At 41.9% G+C, this 17905-nt stretch overlaps 1 protein-coding gene across 1 annotated transcript; it reads left to right on the plus strand.

Moving 5' to 3' along the window:
- The first annotated feature begins 3128 nt into the window (after nt 1-3128).
- On the plus strand, nt 3129-6985 carry Arf6 (ADP ribosylation factor 6). The gene is made up of 2 exons (XM_048362217.1): nt 3129-3243; nt 3342-6985. The coding sequence occupies exon 2, from the start codon at nt 3837-3839 to the stop codon at nt 4362-4364; it is 528 nt and encodes a 175-aa protein (XP_048218174.1). The 5' UTR covers nt 3129-3243; nt 3342-3836; the 3' UTR covers nt 4365-6985.
- The last annotated feature ends 10920 nt before the right edge of the window (nt 6986-17905 follow it).

The raw sequence follows: 17905 nt of genomic DNA on the forward strand, positions 1-17905 counted from the left end.
TGTTCCTGAGCTCTAGGCCAGCACTCTACATTGAGCCACAATGCTACATTTGGTTTTTTGGTGGTTAATAAGAGATAAGAGTCTCATGGACTTTCTGCCTGGGTTGGCTTTGAACCATAATCCTCCTGAGTAGCTGGCATTACAGGTGTGAGCCACTGGCACCTGGCCCTTGTTTTTTTAGTAAACATTTTTTCTTATAATATTTAGTCAGGAATATCATAGGTATGTTAAATATAACTACTGCACAGATTAGAAATTAAGAGATGGTATTTTCTAGCCCTAGGTGGTGATACATACGATAATCCCAGCATTCAGGAGGTAGAATTTTGACTTTGAGGTCCACGTGGGCCTTAGCTATATGTCCTGAGACCCTGATTAAAAAAAACAATGGCTGGGTTGGGAATGTAGCTTAATGATACAGTGCTTACCTAGCATGCATGAAGCTCTGGGCTCAATTTCTCAGTACCACATAAACAGAAAATGCCAGAAGTGGCGTCGTGGCTTAAGTTGTAGAGTGCTAGCCTTGAGCACAAAGAGGCTCAGGGACAGTGCCCAGGCCTTGAGCTCAAGCCCCAGGACTGGCAAAAACAAAAACAAAAAAAACAAAAAACAAAAAAACCCCAATGGCTGGGGATAGGTTAGTGGTAGAGCCCTCTATCTAGCATGTACAGATAGAAGGTTCTAGCTATATTACAGAGAAAAGATGTTCTCTAAGGAAGTTGGAAAAGTGCAATCTCTCCATTTGGAAGTTGACAGTATCTTTGTTGACAGGCTTTAAATTAAAAACAATTGACAATTTCTTTCTTTTTGTGCCAGTCCTGGAACTTGAACTCAGGACCTGGGAGCTTCTTTTGCTCAAGGCTAGTGCTCTACCACTTGAGCCACAGTGCCACTCCTAGGTTTGTTTTTGTTTTTTTTTTTTGGTAGTTTGTTGGAGACAAGTCTCATGGCCTTTCCTGCCTGGGCTGGCTTAGAACCATGACCCTCAGATCTCAGCCTCCTGAGTAGCTAGGATTCCAGGTATGAGCCACCAGCACTAAGATTACCATTTTCTTTATCGCTTCCTCTCCCCCCACCCCCCTTTTTTGTGGTACTGGGGCTTGAACTCAGGACCTGGAGTTAGAAAAGTATGCTACTATGAGTGCACACTACTATGAGTCAACATAGTAGTGTACATTTTAGTCAACTTTTTTTTTTCAGATAGGTTTTCAAGAGTTTTTCTTGCTACCCTTCAACATTCCTCTGCCTCCCTAGTAACTGGGATTACAGGTGGGCACCTACCACCAGGCTGTTACCAATTTTTTTAGTTTTAGAGCTTTTATCTGTTTAAAACGTTATCAATGGGACAGTGCCAGCTGAGAAGTGGAGTACTTTTTTTCTTTTCTTTTTTTTTTTTTTTTTGGCCAGTCCTAGGCCGTGAAATCAAGGCCTGAGCACTGTCCCTGGCTTCTTTTTTGCTCAAGGCTAGCACTCTGCCACTTGAGCCACAATGCCACTTCTGGCCATTTTCTGTATATGTGGTGCTGAGGAATCGAACCCAGGGCCTCATGTATACGAGGCAAGCACTCTTGCCACTAGGCCATATTCCCAGCCGGAGTACATTTTTCATATACACAAATTTTATCTGTAAAATACTTCAGCAAATGGAGATAGTCCCCAAATTGAAATTTACTTTAAGCAATCATGGTAAAAATGTTTCATTATGGTATGATCTAGTAGCTGCTTAAATTACCTTTTGAAGATTTGTTTTTACTGGCATTATCAGTTGTACAAAGGGGGTTTTATTTTATATTGCCAGTCCTGGGGCTTGAACTCAGGGCCTGGGCACTGTCCCTGAGCTGCTTTTGCTCAAGGCTAGCAGTCTACTACTACTGAGTCACAGCACCACTTCTGGCTTTTTCTGTTTCTGGGTACTGAGGAATCAAACCCAGGGCTCTGTGCATGCTAGGCAACAACTCTACCACTACAATTCTACCACATATTCCCAGCCCCTGGGAGGAGGAAAGAGGTGATTCATTTTAACATGTTCATTTGTTGTATACAGGACATCTTGTTCATGCAGGTATTTTGGTTTCATTATATACACATTTTTAAAATTGGCATGATATATGAAGTTTAAATTTTCCAGTTAGTTTGTATTTTCTGGCTATTGTTACTTGCTTTGTGTTATAATTATTAAACTAATCTGTCAATTTATATAGCCTGAGACCTGAGACACTGGCTATCCAGTACTCTGACATGCTAGTCTATGAAAAAATAATGAACCTAATAATTTCAAGCCACCAGACTGAAAAAAATAGCGTATGCTGTTACAACCTTCTTTCAACCTTAAGTTTGACTTTATCACTCACCCTTTGATAGAAAAAGATGACCTATAAAGCCTTCCACACCCACAAGTTGGGGTGGAGTAACCAAGGTCAGTTTACAATGGAAATCAACTCAGCAAGGTTAAAGTGCTTAGATTCGGGTGGTAAAGCCGATTCCAAACTCCTCGCCAAATATCTTAAGGCAGGTAGGTGTGATTTACTAATCACGCTACAAGAAGGTGATGTTTAAATATGCAAAGTTATCGCGTGTTTAAAAAAGTTGAGAACTAAGCCTTTTTCAAGTACCGCGGTCAGCCCATCCCAAGACGGGTCTTCAGAGCCCCGGTGCGGGGGGCCGCGGGCGGGGTGCACTGGGGACCCTGCACTGGGGGCCCTGGCCTCCACGTGTCTTCCCGGAGTCCCACGGACCTCCGCGGATTGAGGAAGCCGAGATGAGGGTGGACGAAATGGGGGGGGAGGAGCGGAGTTTCTGGGCGGGCGGGAGGAAAAGTTGGGCCCCGACTTGTACGAACAGGCCCCGCGGCGCCCCTCATCCGGTGCGCTTGCTCTCCGAATCCCCACCGACGAGGGCAGAAGAACGCACACCAGGTGAACAGAGGCGAGAAGAGCGACAGGTGGGCGCGGGCCGAGTGCCAGGTTCGCGGGCTCCGCGCGGGCCGCACTTTCGAGCTCTCCGGGACGCCGTAGCCCCGCCCCCTCGGCGCGTGGCGCCCGTGACGCCCGTGACGCCTGGCGCGCGGGCCACTCTCCTTACAGAGGTCGCTCTGGTCCGAACGGTCGGCCTCCGTTGCGCCTGCGCAGTCGGGAGGGGAAGTGAGGCGGTTTCCTCGGCGCCTTTTCCGGCAGCGGCGGCGGCCAGAGCTGGGAGGAGGAGGTGGAGGCCGGAGGGAGCCCGCGCTCGGGGCGGCGGCTGGAGGTAACCTCGCGGGCCGAGCTGGAAAGGCGGGCCGCCTCGGCCTCTGCTGCCCTCAGGAGCTCCCGCGGTAACTTCCTTCTCCCTCTCTGTCTCCGCAGGCGGCGCACCGAGCTCCCGCGAGGATCAATGACCTGACGGGGCGCCGAAGCCGCGCTCCTCCTCGGGTGGTCTGGGTCGGTGGTGAGCCCGGTGTTGGGCAACCAGCTGGCGGGCGAGTGAGCAGCCCGCAGTCTCCCGCGGCGGGGTGAGGCCGAGGCGGCGGAGCGGGAAGCGCGGCGGCGCTCGCGCGGCGCCTGCGGGGGGAAGGGCAGTTCCGGGCCGGGCCGCGCCTCAGCAGGGCGGCGGCTCTCCCAGCGCGGACTCGGGGGCCCCGGCGGCGGCGGCGGCGACTGGACGCCTGGAGTGGTGTGGCCGGTGATGTCCGAGTGAGCGACGGGCCCCGGCCTCTGCCTCCAGGAGGCGACTTCCCGGCAGGCCGCTCGTGCGCCCTCGCGGCGGGCAGGCTTCGTTTCGGTCTCGCGGCGGGCGGCGGCGTTGTTGGTAGAGGGGACCCGGGACACCTGAATGCCCCCGGCCCCGGCTCTTCCGACGCGATGGGGAAGGTGCTATCCAAAATCTTCGGGAACAAGGAAATGCGGATCCTCATGTTGGGCCTGGACGCAGCCGGCAAGACCACGATCCTGTACAAGTTGAAGCTGGGCCAGTCTGTGACCACCATTCCCACCGTGGGTTTCAACGTGGAGACTGTGACTTACAAAAATGTCAAGTTCAACGTGTGGGATGTGGGCGGCCAGGACAAGATCCGGCCGCTCTGGCGGCATTACTACACCGGGACCCAGGGTCTGATCTTCGTCGTGGACTGCGCCGACCGTGATCGCATCGACGAGGCCCGCCAGGAGCTACACCGCATTATCAATGACCGGGAGATGAGGGACGCCATAATCCTCATCTTCGCCAACAAGCAGGACCTGCCTGATGCCATGAAACCCCACGAGATCCAGGAGAAACTGGGCCTGACCCGGATTCGGGACAGGAACTGGTATGTGCAGCCCTCCTGTGCCACCTCGGGGGACGGACTCTATGAGGGGCTCACATGGTTAACCTCTAACTACAAATCCTAATGAGCATTCTCCACCCATCCCCGGAAGGAGAGAAATCAAAAACCCATTCATAGGATTATCGCCACCATCATCACCTCTTCAATTGCCACTTTCTCTTTTCTTTTGAATTTGAACTCTGGAGTTACTGTTCTACGTTTTAGGGGTGGGGGTTGGGGTTTTTCTTTTTCCTTTTCCTTTATTATCTTTTTTTTTTTCTTTTTGGCTTTGCGTTAGTATGCTCAGATCTGACATTTGACCTGAACACAGTGCTACATGCTCTTACTGACTTCCAGCAAATGGGGTGGGGGAAATATAGCATTTCTTGGTAAAGTCCTTTATAATAATGGTTTGATTTTTTTATTTCGAGAGAATCTTTTTTTCCAATGTATGCTTTTTTCCTTTTTGCCCAGTTTCCTTATTACTTGCTGTAGATGGCTTATTTTGCATTCATGCAGACTGTGTTGCAAGTCTGTTTCATCTAGTAAACTGAAAATTATTGCTTAATCAAACTGCCGTTTGTCTTTTATATTTAAGGCCTCCTCTCCTCCCTTGTTAGCTCTAACTTAGTAATTTCAAATGTGACCTTTTATATCTTAAGACCAGTAGGGTAAACAGCCCACACTGGCATATAATGAGTAATACCAATGTAATGTGCTCCAGTTGCACATCAGTATGTTAAAACAGGTCATGTAAGAGGTTCTTTGAAATGTCAGCAACTAAGTTCTGAAACATACATCATGCATGAGCAGAATAAAACCCAAGTTCCTCAAAACATAGCTAACTTATGCTGCATAAAAATAATGAAAAGTGTAAGTCAAGGATGCAGATTGTTTTACACCATGAAGTTATTAGCAGCTTTGCTTTCCCTATTTTCTTAAAAATATACTCTTTCCAGAAAATGGAGCAATAATGATATGTGCCACACAGATGAAATATTTGTAGATATTTTAAGTAACTTTTTGGGCAAAACTGGAATATAATTTCAAATGTCTAAGACCAGTAGTTTTAAAATTACTAAAACATTTACTTTGATCCACTTAAACAATCCAAGTTATATGCACCTTTTACCTAGCTGGAAAAATACACATTCCTGTTTTCACATTACAGCAACTGATTTAAAGATGAAATCATTCATAGATGAGTGATAACATCTCCATTAATTAGAACACTGGAAAAATACTTTATTAAGAAATCTTCATTTTACTTGATTGCAGGATTAACTCATCCAAATCGACATCCTGTTGGTTCTCTTAGTACACCATCTTTAAGGAAAGAAGTGTGATGAATGAACGATGTGTAGCCTTGAGGGATGAGGAAGTGGGATTAAGATGAAGAACCTACAAGATGACAATGAATGTAAACTTTCTTTAAGAGTAAGGGGTGTGCTCACTGGAGAAACCCAGATCTTATAAAGAATTGGTTAGGACCTGTAACTAGATTGAACCAAATGTTAATGCTTAATTTAGAACTGGGAAGCAACATCTGGTTCTTACATGGCCTTAAGGATTAATTTTAGTGATCCTCAAGGAATAAAACTTAGGGAACTTCAGAAATGTAGACTGCAAAGGCAGTGGTTTTGTTTATGAGGGTGACTGAAAACAAATTGAACGGGATATCATGGTATATAGTTGGACAGTATTGGTCCTTCATGTTTTGGCCATATTGTAGGAGCTTTTACCAAAGATATATGATGCAGAAGGGTATTCAAAAAAGCAAGTGTTCAAAATGAAACATTTAAAACAGATGAGAAAAGGTGCTATGTAGGCTCCTGTTGCAGAGGGATTTTTGAATTCAAGATGCAACTGAAATATAAAGTTCTCAGTTTCACTTTAATAGTATTGCTAAAGATGAGGCTGATTAAACACATTTAAGAACATTTTGGTTGCTCTTTATAATTCCTAAAGCTCCACCATAAATGTAGTTCTTAATGTCTTTTAAGTGATTACATTTTAAGGTACATAAACATGGGCTATACAAATATCAATGCTATAGTAACATCCTGATACAAAACAAGCACAAAGGTATAAATGCCTAAACTGGAGGAAACTTGAAACCCTCATGTTAATTCTTAAATGTAGTGTTTCTAACTTGTGACAGACAGGTTGATAGGCAGCCATTTTTTTGTCTTAAAATAACTGGGGGACATAGTTAAAATTTTATACATCAAGTGATTGCTCTTACTGAATGTTGCAGGTGAGATGTGGTTACTTATAGTTTATTTGAAATGTCTGGAAAGGGGGGGAGGGGGGAAGAAGATATTTGAAAATTGGAAAACCCTAAACCTTTTGGAAAGAAATTGTAATTTTCACTTACATTTTCTTAAGACTATGAAAGGTTTATAATTGATGTAGTTAAATTGAATCATAACTATTGGTGATTATGAAGCAGGTACTCCTAGCCTGCAAAAAAAAGTTATAATAATTAAAAAAAATAAGATCCTGAAGTTCTTGTTTAATTGCATCAATTTCTGTATTTATGTGAATTTATAAACTGCAGTAAGTTTTGAATGAGATTAATCTTGTCTAAGTCTGTAGACCGTGATCTTCCCAAACTAAAAAGTACAGTACTTGGAATTGTGTTCTTTATGGTTGTAGTGTTGGTAAAGCACTAAAATGCAGAAAATAAAGGAATTACACAGCGCAGTTTCTCACGTTATGTTACTGGTTGTACTAGAAAAGTGGGGTGTGTTGTGTGTTGGGCCGTGTTATTCTCCAGAATTACATGGTAAAAGGTTGGTTTAATTTGGGAATCCATGGCTTTTATAAGAACAAGGACAAAAAAGGAGAATCAGTTTGGTTCTTATAAGTGCTAGCTGTTGAAAGAGGTTTGTCCTGTTTTAGTTTCACCAAACTTTATTTCATGACAACTTCGGACACAAAAACAGTGGAAAAACATTTAAAAGTAAGGTCACTGCTTTTTCAAGTTGCAATTGTAACATTTAAAAAAGTCCAGGATTGTGTAGTTAAAAACATTGATCTATAGAGATGGAGGCCCAGTGTACTACCTTTGTAGTAGACTTGGAGTTTAAAAGTTTCTTTTAAGAGGTCAAAGTTGCTTATCTGATTTGGACAGAATTGTAGCCATATAGAAACTAAAGTTACAGATGAATAACTTGGGTAATTTTGTTTAACTTTTGTAAGCATTCCCCCTTACCAGCATTTTTTTGTAGTTTGGCTTTGTAATATCCTATGTATGGTTTGGTTTAACCCTCCCTCCATTAATATTATGTTTTTTTTAGATATCCACACTCAGTTTTCCAGTGATAATAGCAGAAAATATTTTCTTTAATGGTTTATTATGGTTTAATATAAATTTAGAAGTAATAGTCTGGTATAGCGCTTACTTAAATCTCCAATTATACTAAATTCCCAGATATGTCTCTCTCTCTCTATTCTCTATATAAGGGTTATAGTAAGCTTAGTAAAAATTTCAAAAGCCACATATAGCAATTACAAATAACATTCAAATCTGACTAATCATTGTAATTAGAATTTAGCTTTCAATAGAATTTAGCTTTTTGCTTGTTTAATGGCAGGGACAGGACTGACAATAGTAGTTGCAAATTTGTAAACTGTATAGCTCAAACAAGAGGCTCTGAGTTCAAACCCCATTACTGTTGAAGGAGGGTGAGAGATGGGGAGGCAAAGTAACTTCTAAGCTTTGCCAGACTTTAAAGTTGCCAGACTGGTTGAGCTGGCAGGGGACACTGAGTGTAGGTGAGATCAAAGAACACAAAACTGGTCTGTAGTAGGATTTAGGAATTAAAATTGTGATTTGTTACTACACCACCTAAAGATATGTTACAAGAGAATTAGATTGAATTAGACTGTGAGAACTAATCACTTTGGGATTGTAGACAATGCTTTAATTGCTTTGCCTTGTTTTGTTTCTGTGAATTAGTCTCACTGTATGGCCCAGGCTGGCCTCAGATTCAGTTCTCTCTCTGCCTCCAGAGTGCAAAGATTATAGATGTGAGTCACCACGCCCAGAGAATATACTTTTCCTAAGTGTGTGTCCATACTGGATCTTGAACTCAGAGCCTGGATGCTATCCTTTAGCTCTTTCAAGGCCTCTGCTCTACCTTTTGAACCACACACAGCTCTACTTCGGGCTTTTTGTGATTAAAGATAAAAGTCACTGACTTCCCTGCTGAGGTTGCCTTCAAGCTTAGATCCTCAGATATCAGCCTCCTGAGTAGGTAGGCTCACACACTTTTTAATAAAACCATTTCCCCTCCTATTTAAAATGTTTTGTTTAAAACATTTGTTAAGCCAGTGCGGAAGCTGGTGGCTCATGCTGTAATCCTAGCTACTCAGGAGGCTGAGATCATGTTCAAAGCCAGCTCTGAGCAAGAAAGTCACAGAGACTCTTATCTCCAATTAACCACCAGAAAACCAGAAGTGGTGCTGTGGCTCAAGTGGTAGAGTGCTAGCCTTGAGCTGAAGAAAGAGCTCAGGGACTGACAAAAAAAAAAAAAAAATTATGTTGGGGCTGGGAATGTGGCTTAGTGGTACAGTGTTTGCCTAGCATTCATGAAGCCCTGGGTTCGATTCCTCAGCACCACATAAACAGAAAAGGCCAGAAGTGGTGCTGTGGCTCAAGTGGTAGAGTGCTAGCCTTGAGCAAAAGAAGCCCGGAACAGTGCTTAAGCCCTGAGTTCAAGCCCCAAGACTGGCCAAAAAAAGTGAAAAAGCTCACTTGAGAATGGTTCACATGGGGGCTATTTGAATAAAAGCAAATAGAAACTTACAAAAAAAAGAAAATTGTTCTATGTGACTTTTGTCCTTGAATATCTTATATACTTGCTACATTATTTCACAGGGTACACATATTTCTGGTATAGTTTTGTTGTGTAAGTATAAGGTAGACTGATTTATTGAGTGCCCACTACTGTGCCTGGAACTGTTCAGGTAGAGTGAAATAAAATCTGCCCTCATAGAACTTCCGTGAGGGAGGGTGAGATGGTAAATATGAAAGTATGTTAGGTGATGCACTACATATGGTACAGAATGTTGTGTTAGAGAAGGCTTCACTAAGAAGGTGACATTTCAGCAAATATTTGAAGGAAAAAAAGGATCAGTGTAATTAACAGAAATAAGAAAGATAACACAACAAAGCTCAGTTTATGGCCAAGGGCAATCCTGGTTATTGCCTGTTTTTAGAGGGGCTGTGCTAAGAATGTTTTTGTTTTTTGGTTGGTTGTGGAGCTAGAACTCAGGGCCTAGGTACTGTCCCTGAGCTTTTCTCCACTCCAGGCTAGCACTTTACCACTTTGAGCCACAGAGACACTTCCAGTTTTCTGGTAGAGATAAGAGTCTCATGGCTTGGACTATATTGACCCGTGTTGGCTTTGAACCATGATCCTCAAATCTCAACCTCTTGAGTAGTTAGGATTATGGTCATGAGCCACAGGCACTCAGCCTAATATATATATGCCAGTCCTGTGGCTTGAACTCAGGGCCTGAGCACTGTCGTTGGTTTCTTTTTGCTCAAAGCTAGCACTCTACCACTTGAGCCACAGTGCCACTTCTGGCTTTTTCTATATAGGTGGTGCTGAGGATTCGAACCCAGGGCTTCAGGCTTCATGTATACGAGGCAAGCACTTTACCACTAGGCCATATTCCCAGCCCCCACCCCACCCCCCACCCCCGCCCCAAGAATATTTTTACTTTTTTATTTTTTTTACTTTTTATTGTTACTCTAAAGGTCATGTACAGAGGGTTGTAGTTATGTAAGTCAGGCAGTAAGTACAATCCTTTCTGGACAATCTTTTTAATACATTTTTAAAGGAGTTAAGACTAAGAAAAAGATTAATATGTGACAGGTAGGTACAGTATTGTGGCCTAAAAGCCAAATATTTTCCTATTTGGCCTTTATGGAAAGGTATCAACTAAATCTAAAGCCACTTTAAATGTTAAAATATATAGGAAATCCAACAGTTTAAAGCCGGTAAATGGATGTTTATACATTTAGTGAGCCCTGAGACTTGTGAGTAGACTAGTGTGGATTTTTTTTTAATACATTTAATTGTATGAAACCAGTAATTCCTCAGTTTCTATTGTAACATTCTGCAAAGTTGTGAATAATTTTATTTAAATATTTCTCTTAAAGTGGTTTGGTTTTGGATTTAAGTTAAATGTGCTCAGTTAAAGTGCTCATTCAGATATTCTAGTCTGCAATAGATTCAGATAACATCATTTAATTGTGACTTTTATTTGCTCACTATTGCTACAATGAAGTCCTGAGTCCATCATTTTATATTATACAATTTAGTAAGAGGAAGTGCTTTACTGACTTGGAAACTAATATGCTGCATGATATTTGGTTTCTTCTAGTATTATTCTCATGAACAATATAAACTAGGAAAAATAAGTGAAATTGTCTTGCCTGAAGAGTTGTTCTATACTACTGTAATAGTATAGGGGAACATATCATTATTTTAAAAGAGAAACTGGATAAAGTAGAAACTTTGTTATAGAAGTGCCATGAAGGACAATTACAAGTGAACTTTTTTGTCTGTGTGTTAGGGTATCAGGACATGACCTCAGCACCTCCCACTCTTGCTTGACATTTTTGTACATGATTAGTACTCTACTGCTTGAGTTATACCTCAAGTCCAGCTACAAGTGAGCTTTTAAAAAGTGAGGGGCTGGGAATATGGCCTAGTGGCAAGAGTACTTGCTTCGTATACATGAAGCCCTGAGTTCGATTCCCCAGCACCACATATATAGAAATATGGCCAGAAGTGGCACTGTGGCTCAAGTGGCAGAGTGCTAGCCTTGAGCAAGAAGAAGCCAGGGACAGTGCTCAGGCCCTGAGTCCAAGGCCCAGGACTGGCCAAAAAAAAGTGAAAGGCCAGAGTTCATAGAAAGATCTTTGTGAAACTGATTATTCATGGCCATGAAAGTTTTCTATTATAGCTAGATAGACTGGTCTGAGACGATGATAGCATATGAAAGTTAAAGAAATTTGTTTGAATTATAGAAACAGAGATGTGAATCTTTCAAATTTGTTACTAACCTGAAAAACCAAAGTGCTTTACTCTTTCTTTTGCCAGTACTGGGGCTTAAACTCAGGGCAGGCTGCTGTCCCTTTTTGCCCAAAGCTGGCACTTGAAGCACAGCTACACTTCTGGCTTTTTTGTTGTTAGTTGTAGATAAGGGTCTTATGAGCTTTCCTGCCAAGGCTGGCTTTGAACCTTGGTACTCTGATCTCAGCCTCTTAAGTAGCTAGGATTAAGGCTTGAGCCACCAGCGCCCGGATCTTTTTTTTTTTTTTTTTTAAGCAACAATCTGTTTTAGTATAACAAGATACAGCAGAAGAGAAATGGAGGAGAGAAACAGTTCTTGCTCTCTATTCAGGAAGTGGCAGTTAAGGACTCCCTTTCTAAAGTTTTATGAATAATTCCTAAAGAGATCAAATTAGGCAAGAATAGTAAGAGTTAGCATTTGTTGGATGTTTGCAGTGTATCCGGTATTGTTTTAAGCATTTCTTGAAATCCTTACCACTTTGGGAGATAGGAATCCCATTTTATAGGTTAGGACACCGAGGCACAAAGAAATGCATGTTAAATAGCAGAGGCAGGGTTTGGGCACATATGACTGAGGTGAATCTGTGTGTGTGTGTGTGTGTGTGTGTGTGTGTATTTGTTTTCTTGCAAATAGTTTGCTTTGAATAATTTCCTGTAAGAAATTGATAGAGACTGTTCAAAGTCCAAGTCAGAAAATGATCAAGTATAGTGTAGAAAAAAAAAATCAGGAAGCAATAAGATAATAAAGTAGCAAAATACATTACTGTGGAAGAGTTGTTTTTCTCTCTATCATGACAGCATCATAACTGGAAAGAAATCAGGATGTATAGCAGATTTCAGTGAAGAGACATGGATAATTGGTAACATATCCTGTTTGCAATCTTGAAATGTGTAACTCAGGCATTTTCTCTTTAGTGACTCCTTCCCTCCCTCCAGCCCCTCCTTCCCTTCCTCCCTTTCTTTTGTGCCCACACTCAGGGTCTCATGCTTTTGCCTAGCTCTTTGCTCAGGACTAGCTCTCTACCACTTGAGCCACATCTCCACTTCGTAGTGACTACTCCTAGAGCAATATGCCCCTCCCCCAAAATATAGTGCATTTGCACATTTAATTTTAGTAACATCTTAAGAAGTAAAAAAAGTGAAATAATATATATTTTTCTTCAAGCAAATATTTCTTTTTTTTTTTTGTCCAGTCCCAGGCCGTGAACTCAGGGCCTGAGCACTGTCCCTGGCTTCTTTTTTGCTCAAGGCTAGCACTATGCCACTTGAGCCACAGCGCCACTTCTGGCCATTTTCTGTATATGTGGTGCTGAGGAATCGAACCCAGGGCCTCATGTATATGAGGCAAGCACTCTTGCCACTAGGCCATATTCCCAGCCCCCTCAAGCAAATATTTCTTTAGTATGTCACAATATAAGAATAATTACAAATTATTTTCTTTCATAGAAAATCTTCACCATCTGAATGTGTATTTTACATTTCAATCTCAACTAGCCACATTCCAGTGCTCAGCAGCCCCATTTAGCTAGTTAGTGGCTATCAGAGTCTGAGCACTATTCCTGGCTTCCTTTTGCTCAAGGCTAGCACTCTACCACTTAAGTCACAATGCCACTTCCAGCTTTTTTCTTCTGTGTATGTGGTACTGAGGAATTGAACCCAGGGCTTCATGCATGCAAGGCAAGTACTCTACCACTAAGCCACATTCCCAGCCCTTTTGTACACGATGTTTCTTAGTTAAAAAAAAATTTTTTTTGATAGATTTATTGTACAAGTGGTTTTATTATGATTTAATCAAATAAACTTTAATCAGATTTCACCCTATCTACCTTATTCTTTTTTAAGCCTCTCTCCATCCATCCTTCTCTACCTCAATAGCTTTTAGTGTGTTTCATTATGTTGTTTTCATATATAATGGGCATCTATCATATTCATCCCTCCATTGCCCCTTCTTCTCCCCTCTTTCACTGATTCCCTGTCTAAAGTCCCCTTTTTGCAATCATGTCATATTATTTATTTTTTAATTAAATTTTGACAAGGTGTTGTACAGAGGGGGTACAGTTACATAATAAGGTAGTGAGTACATTTCTTGTCTTATTTTTTACACCCTCCCTCACTTTTCTTTCCCTTCCCTGGTTCAGATAAGCATATATACAATATCCAGTGTACCAAAATCATATACAGTGATCACAGGGATTGTCATGTTATTTAACTTTTGGTTTAGATTCCACATAAGAGTGAAAACATGAAATATTTATCATTTTAAGCTTCGCTGTCCTGTTCAACATGACGATTTCAATTTCTATCCATCTTCCAACTAAGGGAAGAACTTTCCTATCTAAGTTCTATGCACATTCCATCTTCCTTTTCTAAGAAAAAAGGTTAGTCTTGAGCCTGTGGCTCATGCCACTAATCCTAGCTACCCAGGAGGCTGAGATGAGATAGGATCATGATTCAAAGCCAGTCCAGGCAGAAGAGTCTGACAGACTACTCCAATTACCCAGTAAAAAGCCAGACTGGGGCTGGGGATATAGCCTAGTGGCAAGAGTGCCTGCCTCGGATACACGAGGCCCTAGGTTCGATTCCCCAGCACCACATATACAGAAAACGGCCAGAAGCGGTGCTGTGGCTCAAGTGGCGAAGTGCTAGCCTTGAGCGGGAAGAAGCCAGGGACAGTGCTCAGGCCCTGAGTCCAAGGCCCAGGACTGGCCAAAAAAAAAAAAAAAAAAAAAAAAAAGCCAGACTGAAGGTGTGGCTCCAGTGGTAGAGTACGAGCTATGAGCGGGCAAGCAGACTGAGCAAGAAAGAGCTTGAGGCCATGTGCAGGCAAGGTGGAGAGAAAGGTTTGTCAGAAAGAGAGACGGAGAGAGGGGAGAGGTGAGGAGAGGGGGGAGAGAGAGGAGAAGAGAGGAAAACAGGAGAAAAGAAGAAAGAAAGGAAGTTTAGCATAGTGTTAAAATGCAGAACATATAAAAGGTGACAAAACTAGATTTTTAAACCATTCAGAAACAAATTGAGAACTACAAAAATATTTGGGGAGAAAGTTTAGAGTTGAACATTGCATTTTTTATTAAAAAGGGTTAAATGATTCTAGCTTACAGTTTCTTTGAACATAGGATATAAGATTTTTGTTTGAAAAATGTATGTGTTTTTACCTGGTTTTTGTTCTATAATATGTTTTCTTGAGAAAAAAAAAACAACAAAAACATAAGAGTGAAGGTATCTCTCTTGTATTTAAAAACCAAAGCAAAACATATTTTGTGGGTGTCTCATATTTGCTTTCCTTTGGATTGGTGCCCACTGGTGGTATGGCAGAATCATAAGGTAGCTCTATGTTTAGCTTTTTGAGGAAATGATTTCCATAGTGGCTACACTCATTTACATTCATACCACCAGTGTATGTGGGGTCCCAAACTCCAGCATTCCTTGTGTTGTGTTTTCTTCATGATGGCCATTCTGACTGAGATAAGATGGAATCTCAGTGTGTGGTGTGTTTGTTTATTTTTAATTAGTGGACAGTTTGTCCTTTTAAAATGACTGTTTCTTCCTGATAGCACGCTTATAACTTTATGACTACTAAAGAGCTCATGAAGAGATAGTTTAGATAAGATGAATTTTCTAGTCCAGAAGTTGGCAAAGTACAGCCTGTGAACCATACTTTCCGGTTTTGTAAATAAGTGTTTTGTTTTGTTTTGTTTTTGCTAGTCCTGGGGCTTGAACTCAGGGCCTGGGCACTCTCTCTCTGAGCTTCTGGTTGCTCAAGGCTAGCCCTCTACCACTTAAGCCACAGTGCCACTTCTGGCTTTTTCTTTTTCTGTTTATGTGGTACTGAGGAATTGAACCCAGGGCTTCATGCATGCTAAGCAAGCACTCTACACTAAGCCACATTCCCAGCCCTTATAAATAAGTTTTATCAGAATGTAGCCCTAGTCATTGTTGTAGAACGGACTCCATCTTGATTAGGGAAACATGGTAGAAAATGTTGGGGAGTAGATTAGGTCAACCTGACACCAAAATTCTGCTTCTGTAAATGGCTTGCTTAACTTGTTTGTTGCTTGCTCTACCCCTTTACGTTAACTTCCTACTTCTGTGCCAAGCTTGCTTGTTAATGTTGCTTGCTCTATCCTGAGTCAAGCCCCTACATCTGTGCTACGCTTTTACCTTTATAAACCCCAATTTGAGGAATGCTTGGGGTCACAGTGGCAGCTCCTGAGTCTGTGCGGCGTGTCTGTGCTGCGTCCCTGGCCGGTCAGTTTGCTTTTTGCTTCCCCAATAAATCCATCTTTTTGCTTGAGACTGTCTCTGAGTGGTGGACTCTTGGAGGGACAGGAAATCCCTTGAACCCCGTAACATTTCTAACCCCTTAACAGTCATGTAGTCTGCTTTTTGCCCAATAACAACACACTTAAGTAGTGACTGACCACATGACTGACAAAACATTTAATTTTTTTCCCCACCGTCTTTTCTTTCACACTCACAGCTAATGCTCTCCCACTTGAGCCACACCTTCACTTCCGGCTTCTTGCTGGCTAATTGGAGGTAAGACTATCTCAGATTTGTCACCCAGGCTGGCTTTGAATCTTGATTCTCAGTCTCTTTAGTAGCTTGGATAATAAAAAAGGAGTCACCAGTGCCAACTTTTATTTTGCATTTTAAGGAAAATGTTTGCCAACATCTATTTACCCAAACTAAAGTCTCAGGGATAAATCACATACTTTGTACATTTTAAAGAGTTTTCTGAAAGAAAGGATATTATAAAGATTAAAAGATAAAACATGGCTAGGCATCGGTGGCTCACCGATAATATAATCCTAGCTACTCAGGACTCTGAGATCTAAGGACTGTGGTTCGAAGGTAGCTTGGGCAGAAAAGTCCTCATGGGATTCTTATTTTCAATAAACTACTCAAAAAAGCCGGAAGAGGTGTTGTGGCTCAAGTGGTAGAACACTAGCCTTGAGCATAAAGAGGCTCAGGGTCAGCGCTTAGGCCCTAAATTTAAGCCCCAGGACCAGAAAAAAGAATGAAAAAGAAATGGACAGCAAGTTAATTGCTTGGAGCATAGGCTGGACTGGTGTGAAGAAGATAGAAAAGTGATCCAGGGTTAGATCATGAAGTGTCCTTGTCTTTTCTAAGGCATTTTTGGATGTTATAATTTGGGTACTATTGGAGTGATTATTTATTTGTTTGTTTATTTTGCCAGTCCTGGGGGTTGGACTTAGGGTCTGAGCACTGTCCCTGGCTTTTTTGCTCAAGGCCAGCACTCTACCACTTGAGCCACAGTGCCACTTCTGGCTTTTTCTATATATGTGGTGTTGAGGAATCGAACCTAGGGCTTCAGGCATGCTAGGCAAACACTTTACCACTAAGTCACATTCCCAGCCCTATTGGAGTGATTTTAAAGGGGAAATTTCATTTATTTTTGCCAGTCCTGGGCCATGAACTCAGGGCCTGAGCACTGTTCCTGGCTTCTTTTTGCTCAAGGCTAGCACTCTGCCACTTGAGTCACAGCGCCACTTCTGGCCATTTTCTGTATATGTGGTGCTGGGGAATCGAACCCAGGGCTTCTAGTGGCACGCGCTCTTGCCACTAGGCCATATCCCCAGCCTACATGACATTTATGTTCTAGGAAACTTTCCATCTACTATGTAAAGGACACACACAGTAAAAATTCTAGGCGGGGGATCTATGTAGATTAGATTACAAGCAATAGAGAAAATTGGAAGAATGGCTACAATGATTGGGAGGGGAGAACACATTTAAGAAATATTTGGATGTCATTTCCGAAAGCATATTTTGCAGAACAGTGATTGTAGAATATAATCCTTGGAAAAAAGCTTCTTTCTAAGCTTATTGGGAAATACTTCAAAATATATCTGCTTTGGGACTGAAAAAACATATTACCATATTGAAGATTTTTTAAAGTCTTGCTTTTTTCTTTTTCTTTTTCTTTTTTTTTTTTTTTTTTTTTTTTTGAGGCTTGAACTCAGGGGCACTGTCTCTGGGCTTTTTTTTTCAAGCCTAGAGCTCTATCACTTTGAACCATAGTGCCACTTCCTGTTTCCTGGTGGTTAATTGGAGATTAGAGTCTCCTGCTCTGGGTTGGCTTCAAACCCCAAACCTCAGATCTCAGCCTCCTGAGTACCTAGGACTACAGGTGTGAGCCACTGCCACCTGTTGCTTTTTTTTTAGAGGCTAGGCATGGTGACTCCCTGGATCAAAGTTCAAGACCAGACTGGGCAAAAAGAAACATTCTCTCAACAAACAATCCCCATATGCTGATATGTACCTGTGGTCCCATACACAGGAGGTACAGGTAGAATGCTAGTCTTAGGCCAGCCCTGAAAATGTGAGATTTTTATCCTAAAAAATAACAATATAACTAAAGGACTGGCAGTATGATGTAAGTGGCAGAATACTTGACTGACTAGCTTGAGTCCAAGTTCAAACCCCAGTTCTGGCAGAAGAAAACTAAAGGAAGAAAAGCTGTGAGTTGGTGGCTCTTGTCTATAATCCTAGCTACTCAGGAGGCTGAGAT

Source organism: Perognathus longimembris, chromosome 14 (genome assembly GCF_023159225.1).
Source record: "Perognathus longimembris pacificus isolate PPM17 chromosome 14, ASM2315922v1, whole genome shotgun sequence".
NCBI lineage: Eukaryota > Metazoa > Chordata > Mammalia > Rodentia > Heteromyidae > Perognathus > Perognathus longimembris.

Coding starts and splice junctions, on each gene's coding strand:
- Arf6 (XM_048362217.1), top strand. CDS start 3,837: ATGGGGAAGGTGCTATCCAAAATCTTCGGGAACAAGGAAATGCGGATC.